General features: G+C 45.4%; 1 protein-coding gene across 1 annotated transcript in view; it reads right to left on the reverse strand.

Moving 5' to 3' along the window:
- Positions 1-2,175: 2,175 nt before the first annotated feature.
- Positions 2,176-12,279, reverse strand: part of Naglu (N-acetyl-alpha-glucosaminidase) — a 56,119-nt gene continuing 46,015 nt past the window's right edge. The window contains exons 20-23 of the mRNA XM_089542001.1: positions 8,063-8,125; positions 7,923-7,966; positions 5,935-6,092; positions 2,176-2,558 (exon numbers count right to left, since the gene is read on the reverse strand). Coding sequence (XP_089398127.1) covers positions 2,500-2,558; positions 5,935-6,092; positions 7,923-7,966; positions 8,063-8,125 — 324 coding nt within the window. The 3' untranslated portion in view covers positions 2,176-2,499. The remainder of the gene's footprint in view (positions 2,559-5,934; positions 6,093-7,922; positions 7,967-8,062; positions 8,126-12,279) is intronic.

Genomic DNA, 12,279 nt, shown 5'->3' on the forward strand with positions numbered 1-12,279 from the left:
AGTGCAGAATGTGTTTTGTGTCTGCACTCATGTCCGGGCAATTGGTTCTTGAGCTGTATCACGCCATCCTAATTTGCAGAGCATTAGTGGGGTGAGGGGAGTGTTTTACCGCTGTCACAAAAGCAAATTGATTGTCATTCAAAACGAATGTGATTAGCATCTAATGTGATAGATCAGCTGCTACACAAGAACAATTAATATCATTAGGTTCGAATTACGCTCGCCATCGAATGAGTTTAGGGAACTCCTTCGCATTCGATCTCGAACCGAATGTATACTCAGTGCACCAGACACGCAGCAGAGACAAACAACGCAAGAAAATAATGTGCATTTCGCCAAAATTAGAAGTTTTATTTGTTGAATGGTGCTAAATAAACAAGTAAAACTTGGTGTGTAACGGGGACTCTGGAACTTGTTCGGGAGGGGGGGGGGGGGGCAAGTATTGTCTTTGCTTCGTCATCATTAGCCGGACTGGACCCACTGCGGGCAAAGGCCGCTCCCATATTCCTCCAATTAACCCGGTCCTGTGCTAGTTGCATCCACTTTACTCCTGCAAACTTCTTATTCTTATTAATTGTTAATGTTTTAATTCATTGTAGCCGTTTCAATTTTACATAATTGCATCCTTGCTTATTCTACATTGGTATAAGAATGGTTGGAAATTTCATAATTACTGAAACCTGCGGAGACCGCGCAAGTGAGTAAAGGGGTTCGAAAGCTGCGAAAAAAAAAAAACATTAAGATCGGGAGGGGGGGCGCACGTTTGAATTAAGGGCATTTTCTTGTCTACTTAATCCTATTGTAACTCCGCTCGCCACAAACATGGCGCATCTGCTCGATTCTATGACCCCGCGTCATACATAGAATAAGTCGGGTTATGTGCGTTACAGTCAAACACGGCAAGCTCAAATACCTTAAGAGAAAGTATGTGCAGCTCTTGCGTCTGCACGTAACCGACCTAGCGCAGTGAAAGCTTTCACGCCGCAACATATTATGTGAAGTGCGTTTGATCAGCACCTCTCCGACTTCAATTAAACATTGAATCCCCAGCCTGGCCTTATCATATGTGGCGCATTATATCTCATAAGGGGAGTGGGTTCGTGAATGGCAGTATCATATTGTTGCTGATGAACTTCAGCGCAGCGCACATACAACGCCAAGATAGTGCTACGGCACACGTAGACCAAACAGCGTTACCATCTTCCGAGCAGCCATCTTGGATTTCGTCGCTAATATTGCACTCAAATGTTTTCACCGGCATTAAGAATATTACAGAACAATTTCAAACACCTTTTATGCGCACTGATGTCCTTTAATTGTAATTTTTTCACTCATTTTCAGTGCTATCATTTATTGCGAATTACACTATTTTTTGCTGTCTGACGACCAGACGGGCCGAATGACATACGGCGCATAGAACGCCATTCTACTCTAATGACATTAAATCGTCCAGTTCGACAGGGTTATTAGTTTGAACTTAGCGAAGGACTTGTGCTTGTTCCGTGTTGAATGATGGGTGGGGTGTGAGTATTTTGAGCGTTTTTCCCTGATGTTCTGGTAGTGCTTAGGTGCTTCCTCTTTGTGTACTGCGGCATCTTCCGTTGACACTGGATTTGGCTAGCGGATCGAGGGCACCCATACGTTAAAATCGCGGCCCAGGTGACACCAACACAGGCTTGTAGCCAAACGCAACCATAACATTCACGAAGCCGCTATAATGCAAGAGCACAGCACCTTTCCGCCATCCTATTTTAAGGCGAAAGCATTTCTTATGACTCACGAGTAGCGTGTACAGAACCTGTCGGCAGAGCGCGTGATCATAGTGTATCCGCACGAACTGTCAGTCATTCATTATAGGGGTAAATAATAGAATAGTTGATTAAATAAGTACATAATTGGCCAGAGGTAGATAACTCTGGACGCGTCCTTATTCACGCTATCAATCGTGATAGGCACCCTTAAGTAAGTCTAGTTCATTTTGTGAAGCCACTACTGATAGCCGACTGACACAAGTGTCTGCAGAGTTATGCATGTAATACGCTTCCATTATTTTCTAGCCTTGTCCTTGTGCCTAAAAAGAACGTCTGTACCAGAAAAAAAACGGAGTGCAACCACATGAACGACGGTACAGGGCGAGGTCAATGGACGACTTTGACGAGTTATTATCGCAGGTGCTGGAGCGTTCCTGAAACATTTTATTAATTCATCATCCAGTCTGACCAGTATACACAGCAGGGCAAGAAAGCGGAAACTTATAAACAACTACAACACTGCACGAAATGAACTTCGGGTGAGGCTTCTCCTGACACCCACCCGTTTTAACGAAGCTGGTTTTAACGAAACTGCAATCAGTCTTTACTGGGCCATAACTTATTCAGTGGTGCTTCTGAGAAGTTCAGTGCATGCTTGCATTGTTGTGCTGCCGGAGATCTTGAGTTAAAGAATAGCTGGGGCGGTTTCTGCTTAAGAGAAGACCTGGTGTCGTCTCCAGCATGGACTTCACAAGAGCATGGGCTTGTATTTCGAGTACAGTATTCCACTTATCTCGATGGAGTCACCTGTAGCAAAAAGAAATGATTATTCATTTTGACCCCAAAGACGAGATTTCTTATGTATAGCTTTCTGATAGAAGGACACAAAGTACTGGGCTTTAATGAACATAAATGCACACAGTACCTTCCACTTTGACAGTGGAACGAACGATTGAAAGCACTGAAATTAGCGCGTCCACCAGTGATTAATCCTCATGCACATTAATCCTCATGCACGAAGCACTGTTTCATGTATGAATCATTTAAATCCAGCATCCGTTTTTGTTCTTGTCTCCTTAGAATGAATCTCCTTAGAATGAACAGGCTAACCGAATTACATCGTCCACGAGCAGGTTGACGAAACTGAGGGATAACCAGATGAATGGCAGTAAAAAAAAATGAAAATTTCTTGCATGGTTGGTGCGCGAAATTAAAAAAAAAGAATGATTTTGACGTTTAGTACTTATTATCCACCACTAACTTTGCTTGATGCTCATGTCAAAACCAGCGGAAGGTTACAAGTATTCATTTTAAAAAAATAACTGCTGCCAATGTCTTCTCAGTGTGCATCAAGATATCACTCGAGCTGTGCATTTGATAATGCACGGAATTATAATTTCGGATTTATAAAAATCTCTGCCTCTCCCGTAACCGAGAGTAGAGTGAGCATGAAATGTTTACGGGCCTAATGTCATCTCGGTAGACACCCGAACCGCACCGTACAGGAAGGGAGGAACGCCACCACCCGTTCAGCGCGATGCCTTGCCATTTGAACGCAAGGTTTTTTGAGGAAAGGAAATGGCGCAGTAATTCTCTGCCATCTCGGTGGACACCCGATCCACACCGTAATTGAAGGGAGGAACGCCACCACCCGTTCGGCGCGATGCCTTGCTCTTTGAACGCAGCGCTTCTCCCCCGGGGCCCTGTGCGCCTGCGCGGCTTTGCTTCGATGCGTGAAGCCCCTAAGAGATCACGTATGACAACAAAGTGTATCGTGGCATTTATGGGCTTTTTGCACGCGTTATTAGAAATCGGAAATTATAATTCCGTGCATTATCAAACGCACAGCGACTGATATCTTGATAAACATTGAGAAGACACTGGCAGCAGTTATTTTTTGTGACTCCTTTGGAGACCAACCGGCGCTTGCATGCCGGTCGCGTAGGAGGGCTTACAGAGTCTCGTTAAATCTCGTTAAGTCTCGTACGGTGCCCGGATGTTCTCGTTTCAGAGCCCGGATGACTGGAATTCAGTGCCCGGATGAGTGGATTTCAGTGCCCGGATTACTGGATTTGAGTGCCCGGATGACTGGAATTCAGTGCCCGGATGACTGGAATTCAGTGCCCGGATGACTGGAATTCAGTGCCCGGATGACTGGAATTCAGTGCCCGGATGAGTGGATTTCAGTGCCCGGATGATGGCTCTCGGTCTCGGCGTGACGTCACCACACTGCCGACAACGGGGGCTAAAAGCATTTCATGCTTAATAGACTCCTCAATGTTTCTTTTCGGCCATCAAAATTTTATGCTTAGCCGCAAATCTTTCAGCGGCGGAAACATTGTTCTGCGTATGGAGCAGTTGGGAGGACTGAGGTTGTACATTGTAGGTAGAAATGGGACATTGTCCCGTCCCGTCTCTTGGTCTTGCCGGCAAGTAGCAGCAGGCGCAAGTGTCTTTTAGAGACATAACCACATGCGATTTAATTGTTAAAACTGCATATTTCTGTTCAGTTAGCTGGTATTACAATAAAGCGGTCGAGCGAAAGACCGCTAACGTGGAGTTAAGCGACATGGCCAACTTGACAATGTAGAGCAGTTTCTCGCCGATTAGTTTTAATTCTTGATTTCAGGCACGGTTTTGCATTCGGTCATTTTTTTTCACTATTTAGTGTGTCGCTCGCAGTTACTTTAACCGTATAGTCGTCTTGCGACGTTATGGTTCCTCGCGAGAAAGGGAAGTAGGTTTGTGCACATTTTTGTTTAGAATAAGACAGCCTAAATCATCTAAAATGGCGCACTGCTCAGAGGATTGGTCGCTGTTCTTGAGCTGAAAGGCGAAAAAAAAATCCACATAGTGAAAGAGGCACCCCTGCAGCCCTAGCCGTGTATCCTGTATTGCGCCGCTTTCTTCTCCCAGCTATGCTAGATAATTTATTTTCAAGAAAAAATTGTTCACAACACATTGACACCGGACAGTACCACCGATAGCTATTTTTTTTATTATCTTCGCAGAAAGAATTTTCCGTCGACGAGTTTCTTCGCCAGCGCAGAGATTCTAACTGTTTTGTTATTGCAAGACTGAGATGCTCGCAAATACAAGATTTGAAAATTGTTCAAGTTATGGCCGTATTGTGCAAAGTTTATTTCGCTAAAACAAAAATAGTTAGAAATAAACTGATAATCACGTGTCGCAGCTATCACCTGATCATACTCAACAAACTGGCAACATAGGCGATGCTGAAAAATTTCAGTGCACAAACCAACTGAGTGCTCGAAATTCAGAAGCTACGCAGAGGCGTATACAGTGCCCAGCGGTTCGCCACGTTCATTTTTCTTCGTGACAAGTGTCCGAAACGTTGGGCCAGAATCTTAGAATAACATTTATTTGCGAAGCTTAAAAGCACTTATAACTGTGATGGGTGGCCTTATATGTGTCTTTAATAGGTATTTTCATCATATTTATGGCATAATATCAGTGGTGCTTTCTTAATACGTATCCGCCGTCTACTGGTGCCACGCTTTGCTGCAATATTGTGCATGACATCCGCAACGCACAGTGAGCGAACTGCACATATAATTTCCGTTTAGTTTACCGTGTTTGCGCGAAAGCGCTACTTCGCTAGCAAAGCCGAAAAACCCCAGGTATGTGTGAAGCCTCAACGATTGTCAAAGCGTCAGCGGTTGAGGCCTTGCGCTCCTGCTCCGTCAACGCTCGGAACCGCCTCCCCCCACCCCTCACTGCGCGCGGCTGCCGATAGCGGCTGACGACCAGATCGTTCATGCTGGTGCTGGCGTTACCTCTGACGTTCATTGATTCTCCCTTTCAACAGTCTCCATGGCGTCATGTTTTTTTTAAATATAACTACTTTATTAACTTATCGATCTGAACGTCACCGCATTTTGCCATATCTGAGCGAGAACACTTTTTTTTCTCGAAATTTGGACAGCTTCAGATTTGTCGACAATACTTTGAATGAAAGCGTGTTTAAAGTAAGCACGCCACTTCCTTTCTTTCTTCAATCTGCACTCAGATATGTGGTGACTTAAAAGGGGTGGTTGGTTGCTCTTCCGTGAATACGGCATTCCGTCTTGAACGCGTACATGATGTGTGTCCTGAACAATTACGAAAAGAATATTTGCCTTAGGCATTCGTCTTAGCGCAGGACGTGCTCCAGCTACATTACCTTGAGGTTCCGTAGGGTACTTTTCTCGACCAAACGTAAAGGGTTGTTCGACTTGTTGAAAAACTTCCTCCGAGAACGCCGATTCGTTGAAATGTCGGTGGTGTTCCAAGCTATCTAACAAGGTTTTCAAGAACAGCTCCCACCGAGGCATGTAGTAACTGCAAGCGTCAAATGTCCCCAAGTAAGTATCACTCTCCAAAAGGAGGCAGTATTCACAGCTTGTTAAACTGCGATAGGACAGCTGTGAGAAGCGCAGGAGAGAGGACAAGATAGAGCACTCACATTGCCACTGTGCCCGCTTTCACTAGAATTAGTGTCTACGGAGCAAACGCCGCACCGTTTGCTCACGTCCTCTAATAAAGGTCAAAACTCTTTGCAGACAAAATGTGGACTTCTTATTCACTTTCTTTATCGCCCTTTCCCTGCCTCTACCATGACTTCACGAAGAAGTCTACAAAATCATTTCCATACGTATATTAAAAAAATTACATTTGCAGGCTACGTTAATTTAAAGCTGCCATAGCGTGTGTTCGCACCTGCTTGCGTTTAGTGTTCTCGAGATTAAATAAACGAACGCTAGCGACACAAAACGACATTTGTAATACACTCGCACGAATTATTCGCGGTCATAATTCACTATAGTGCTAGAATGTGGGCCTATAAAGCTTCTAGATGACAAAAAGAAAAACGGAGAGTCTGTCCTTCTAGCTGTAGGTGTGGATAAAGGCTCTGGACTTTAAAGAGGCATTCTGTTAACCTTCATCGAGCATACTTCATTGAGGCAACCGAAAGCTCCTTTCCCAAATAAATGAGTACCCGACTGTGGCGCACAGAAACACAGCGGCACAATAAAGCACAATTTTTGCACATGGTAGTCTCGTTTTCTGGCGGTAGACGGCGTCTGCAAACCCTTACAACGGGAACATTGCAAACAGTTACTATAGTAAATCTATGCAACAATAAAAACACAAAGACTGCCACGCCGCCTAGGCGACGTGCAGTGGCAATAATGAGTGCCACATTAACGAAGATGCATAGATTTCGTTGAAAATGCAGTTGTGAGCATTAAGTGGCTTTTGCACGTACTATCATAAATTAAACTTGCTGATTTCTACCACAGATACCAGAAACCGCTTTTGCAGGCGGCAGTGCCGTTCAGCAGCGTAGAGTAAGCCATGCCTTTCTGAACACATTTGAGGAGATGATGAGAATGCATGGTTAAACCATCCAAGAAACGGTGACTAGTTTACAGAGAAAAAAACTAATGCGCATTACGTTTCTACAACAGAAACAAGAAAAATAATGCGACGTGTCGCGCTCAGCCCAATTCATAAAGCGCCGTATATATGAACTCCAGACGACGTACCGGATTACTTTGGGATCCGCGAAGTTTTAGCAACCGCCGACCTCGGCGTGACTTTCTTTGCCAGTTTATTATATAAATTCCTGCCAAGACCGCTAGCCTCGCCTTCGCTGTTGTCTTTATAGGGAAAGATTTAATAGGCTGTGCCAATATTTTTATACTCCCCTTTGGCCGTAGATTGTCCCTTTAACACATATTTCATACCGGCCATTTTTGATGCCATACTGATTTTAAAAATTCACAGTCACAATCTCACAGCCACTTAGACATGCAAAACTGCATTTAGCTCGTTCACTTCCAGCGAAAACTGGAACCAAATCTCAGAAAGCGCGTAGATGCTATAGCACCCTGTGACGATATCTGCGTTTTTATAACGCGTCGTCGCTGGTAGCTGGCGGCAGGTTGCTGTGACCGACGGCTCGTATCACAGGCACAGATAGGCCGCTCCTCATGTCTATACTCTATCTACATTACTCCTGTAGAACTACGCTGGCGCCTAAAAATGCAAACCTTCAAGTATTCAGAGTGGATAATTGTGAATGGTAGCCAAAGACCACGCACTCTTTGCGTGCGTTTTAACGCCAACTGCGATCATGTAGCAATTATGCACGCGGCAACAACTCACCTGCGTATCAGTCCCGACCACTGCTTGGCCGCGTAGTCGCGGATCTGGAAAAGGATGATCATTACGCTCGCTAGCTTGCTCCAGAAGGCGTTAACGAAGTCTGCGATGACGTGCAAATTATACGAAGTGAACCAGCTTACCTCGCCTTTCGGACCCCACAGCGTTATCTGGTTGCGTGCGTTGTACTCATAGAGATCCGACTCCTAGAGCCCACGCGGAAAGGAGAACAAAGGGTTAAAGATATCGACCACTGACCAAAAGGATTCACGACTTTGTGGCAGCAATAAAATGATGGTGCCTCATGTTGTGAGAATTGAGCGCCAAAATTCCTTAGAAACGAGGATGTGTAATTTTAATTTGGCATTGAAAATTGCATAAAGTGCCACCTTTCGGTGAAATTAAGTTAGCCCTTATGAGCGTAGTATTAGTGGGACATAACGCGTCCACAACTAGGTATAATATCAGTGATTTGTTTTAAATGTAGTGATTTTTTTTATTTCACAAGTGCTCACCACATTTTCTTAATGTTTACGCTCTCTCCATTGCTCCCTTCACTGAAAAGCAACGCGCCCTTCTCGTAGACGAAGATGTGTTTTTAACTTCTGTCACCAGATGGCGCCACTGTTTCGCGTTTTTTTTTTCCCGAGATGTTTGCCATTAGGCATAATTAAAAGGGAAAGAAAGTTATAAAAAGGAATGCAAACAAGCCTCGCTTAAAAAGCGGCAAAAGTTCGCGATAAAGCGATTATGGATGAAGCGGCAACTACGCTCCTGATCGAAAAACTCTCGGCAAAAAACGTCTACAGCATTTCTAACAAAACCATCGCGGAATTGAGCACCTGGCACAGCGAGCTTTCCGTTGCGCCGAAAAAAAAAATTGGTGCCTAAATTTCAGTGTTCTATCCCTTTAATGGGCTTTAGAGCAAAAGATTCTAACACATCCCTGCCTAAAAATTACACAGCTGCCCATGTTAACTTCCATAAATAAATGATTTCATAAAACCCTTAACTACTTTGGCCAAATCTTTTAGTGAACAAAGCTCGTGCAGCTACAGATAAGCATGAGATTAACTTCAGCTGGGTGGGCTTTATTCACTTGTTTAAACCACAAGGTGCTCACACCCCACGTAAGCTAGAACGCTGAGATAATGGTCAGTGAGAACTCCATGTGGGATGCGATTAGAGTGAGAGCCAAGAAGAGGCACTTTATTTCGGCTTTCACTGAAACAGACCTATACAAGTGGTGCAGTCCTCAGTTGCAACAAATACCCTTTCACATGCTTTTGGAATAGACGCGTATCCACAAACGTGCTGGGCGAAGCGGGAAGGGAAAAAATTGCGCTTGTATTGCAACTGTCACGTGCTTACTGGCAGCTCTCGCAGGCGATACACACTGCCAGAGCAGATTGCTGCGCACGCGTCAAACGTTGCCACGAGGATGGCCACAAGGAATGGACAGTCTCATATGGCCGGCTGCCACCACGCAGAAACGTAATTCACTAGTAACGGCAAAAACGAGATTTTTCGTTTGCCAGGAAGAAAGAAGCCCTTATGGCCGATATTAACCCGGACTCCAGAGGATACGGCAGGCACCAGAGCCCAGTCTTTTTTTTTTTTTTAGCAAATGATGGTTTGTTCACCAGCAACCAAATTAATGCTATTATTCGATACCCCAAACTGCTCTTGCAATGGTCGTACATTCTTCAAGAAACCGTCGAAATTCTTCTTAAAGAACGATCCCCGACGAGCTTCGCAAGACCCTCAAGGTAGCTCCAATACCAAAAAACATGGATCCCAACCTTCATCGAGGCAGAAGAGAAGCGAGGGCCGAATTCATTGAGAAAACATACGCTCCTCAAGTCACGACCGTGTATACAGACGCGTCTTGGAGAGGAGGAGATACCAAAATCGCTGTAGCGGCGGTGGTCGATTCGTCTTTACGCGAAATGGCCAGCGCGTCTCTCCGAGGCTGCACAGCTGCAGAGTTCGAGGAAGTAGCCGTTGCTCTAGCGGTGGCGGAGGGCTATAGAACCGGCCGGTCACTAACAATACTCACGGACTCTCAAACAGCCTGCCGAAATTACATGAATGGCAGGATAGGTCGTCACGCGCTCGGTATACTCCTCGCAGCGAGCGACAGAATTAAAAACCAGGAAGAACAAAACGACAAGATCCGACACAAAATTGTGTGGGTACCGGGGCACACGGGGGTGGCAGGGAACGAAGAGACCGACAGGATAGCTCGAGGATACATTACTTTCCGAGCATCCGACGAGACCGCCGATCTCGCGCCAGCACCCAGGGAATATTCGGCCATATTACAAAACTATAGAGGCAGAAGAATGCGATATCCCCCACCGCACGAATCTCTCAGCAGAGAGGAAGCTGTCACTTGGAGACAATTACAAACAGGCTCTTTCCCAAACCTACATATACTAAACAAAATGCACCCTACGATATACACGGACACATGTCCCTGGTGCGACGAAAAACCTACTCTATACCACATCACATGGGCCTGCCAAAACATAGACGTGGTCCCCAAAATACAAAACTCGAGTGCGGAGCAGTGGGAGACTCTGCTGTCCAGCGACCGCTGTGAAGACCAACAAGGTCTGGTGCAGCGAGCTCAACGGGCGGCAGTGGCCAGCGGAGCCCTGGACTGAGGGCAACCGACCACTGATTAGAGGCGGACGACTTCGACAGAGAAGGCTCCTGGGGGTAGAACCAAGACGGCTCTGAAGATGCCCCCAAACCGCAGGAAAAACCATTCGTGTAAATAAAGTTTTCCCTTCCTTAAAATAGGTATAGGTAGGTATAGATATTGTTTTTTCTCTTTGCAGAAGGCCTGTTTTGTGCTGTATTTTGCAAAAGACGGTATTTGTTGTAGGAGCGTCCCGTTTTAATCTCAGTGATAGCGCGTGCCTCCATGCTCGGTAGTTCCTTTTCTTTATGTGCCGCCGCGGTGGCTCAGTGGCTATGGTGCTCGGCTGCTGTCCCGAAAGACGCGGGTTCGATCCCGGCCGCGGCGGTTGAATTTCTTTGGAGGAGAAATTCGAGGCTCGTGTACTGTGCGATGTCAGTGCACGTTAAAGAACCCCAGGTGGTCGAAATTTCCGGAGCCCTCCACTACGGCGTCTCTCATAGCCTTAGTCGCTTTGGGACGTTAAACCCCATAAACCAAACCAAACCATCCTTTTCTTTATATGGCTCCAACCAATGTGCGTAACTTAACGGCATTTATAAATTCGCCATTTTTGTTGAAATACAAATTTTATTGACTTTTACATCAGACTCAATCCTTACATACTGCCCTACTTTTGAGGCACCAACCTTCCAATCGTTTTTTGCTAATATCTGCCGCGCGTTCATCGCCACTGCCTTTGTTTCCTCTAAATCCTAGGGCCTCAGGGAGGATGACTGTGCCTGTGTCGACACCTGGATGGGTATACTGTCACATTCTAGTAAAATATGTCGAATTGTTTGTACGGATTTACCAGACACTGCACATGCGTCATCTTGAAATTTACGATTAGCACCACCGCACATTCACATCCATAGAAGCAGCCGATTATCACTGTAGGCACGTATCAGAAGCGCAGATGCTGTCGAGGCGGGCGCGTTGTTTTTCCCGAGGCACTTGCACTTCTTTTCGTTGGGGTAGCAAGAACCGTTTTGCTTCAATATACGGAAGTGTAGCACAAAACGAATTTAACCACTGTACCTGCGCAACTTGTGCATCTGTTAGCTGTCAACAGAATGTGCAGGTTTCACGAAAAAATTGTTTTCCTCCTGCGAGGCGGCCTGTTTACCGGATATGGCGCTTCAGACCATTCCTTCCTCACCTCTTCAGTGCATTGTAGTCTTGGTGGAGTTGATAGCTCTCTACCCAAACGAGAACCAAACCCGATGGCCTCTTAGCATTTGAAAATGGCCGCCACTAGGAACATTCTATCGTGGCTGTCCTAGAACTCCTATGTAACTGTGAACTCAGAAGTTCAAGCGCATGCGCATTGCGTTTTCGACGCTACCCTGCACCTGCACTTACGCTAATATTCAGGTAAGTCTTTATGGCTGGATATGCCTGCGCATAATTTTTCGCATAAAACAAAAAGAAACGAAATGCTTTGCTCGCAATGAAAACTATAAATACAGCTAGTGTGTTCCTCGGAGGAGAAGGTAGAAGAGGAAAGGCAGGGAGGTTAACCGGAAGAATAATTGGTTTGCTACCCTACACGGGGGGGAAGGGAGTAAGGGGATAAAAAAAAAATTAGAGAAAGGAGAGTAGCAGAAAATTGAAGTCATTCTAAAAATGGCTGAGGTTTAACTTGGTTAAGCCTGGAGAATGCGAAGCATC

Source organism: Amblyomma mixtum, chromosome 1, assembly GCF_055824585.1.
Source record: "Amblyomma mixtum isolate Tamu chromosome 1, ASM5582458v1, whole genome shotgun sequence".
In the NCBI taxonomy this organism is placed as follows: domain Eukaryota; kingdom Metazoa; phylum Arthropoda; class Arachnida; order Ixodida; family Ixodidae; genus Amblyomma; species Amblyomma mixtum.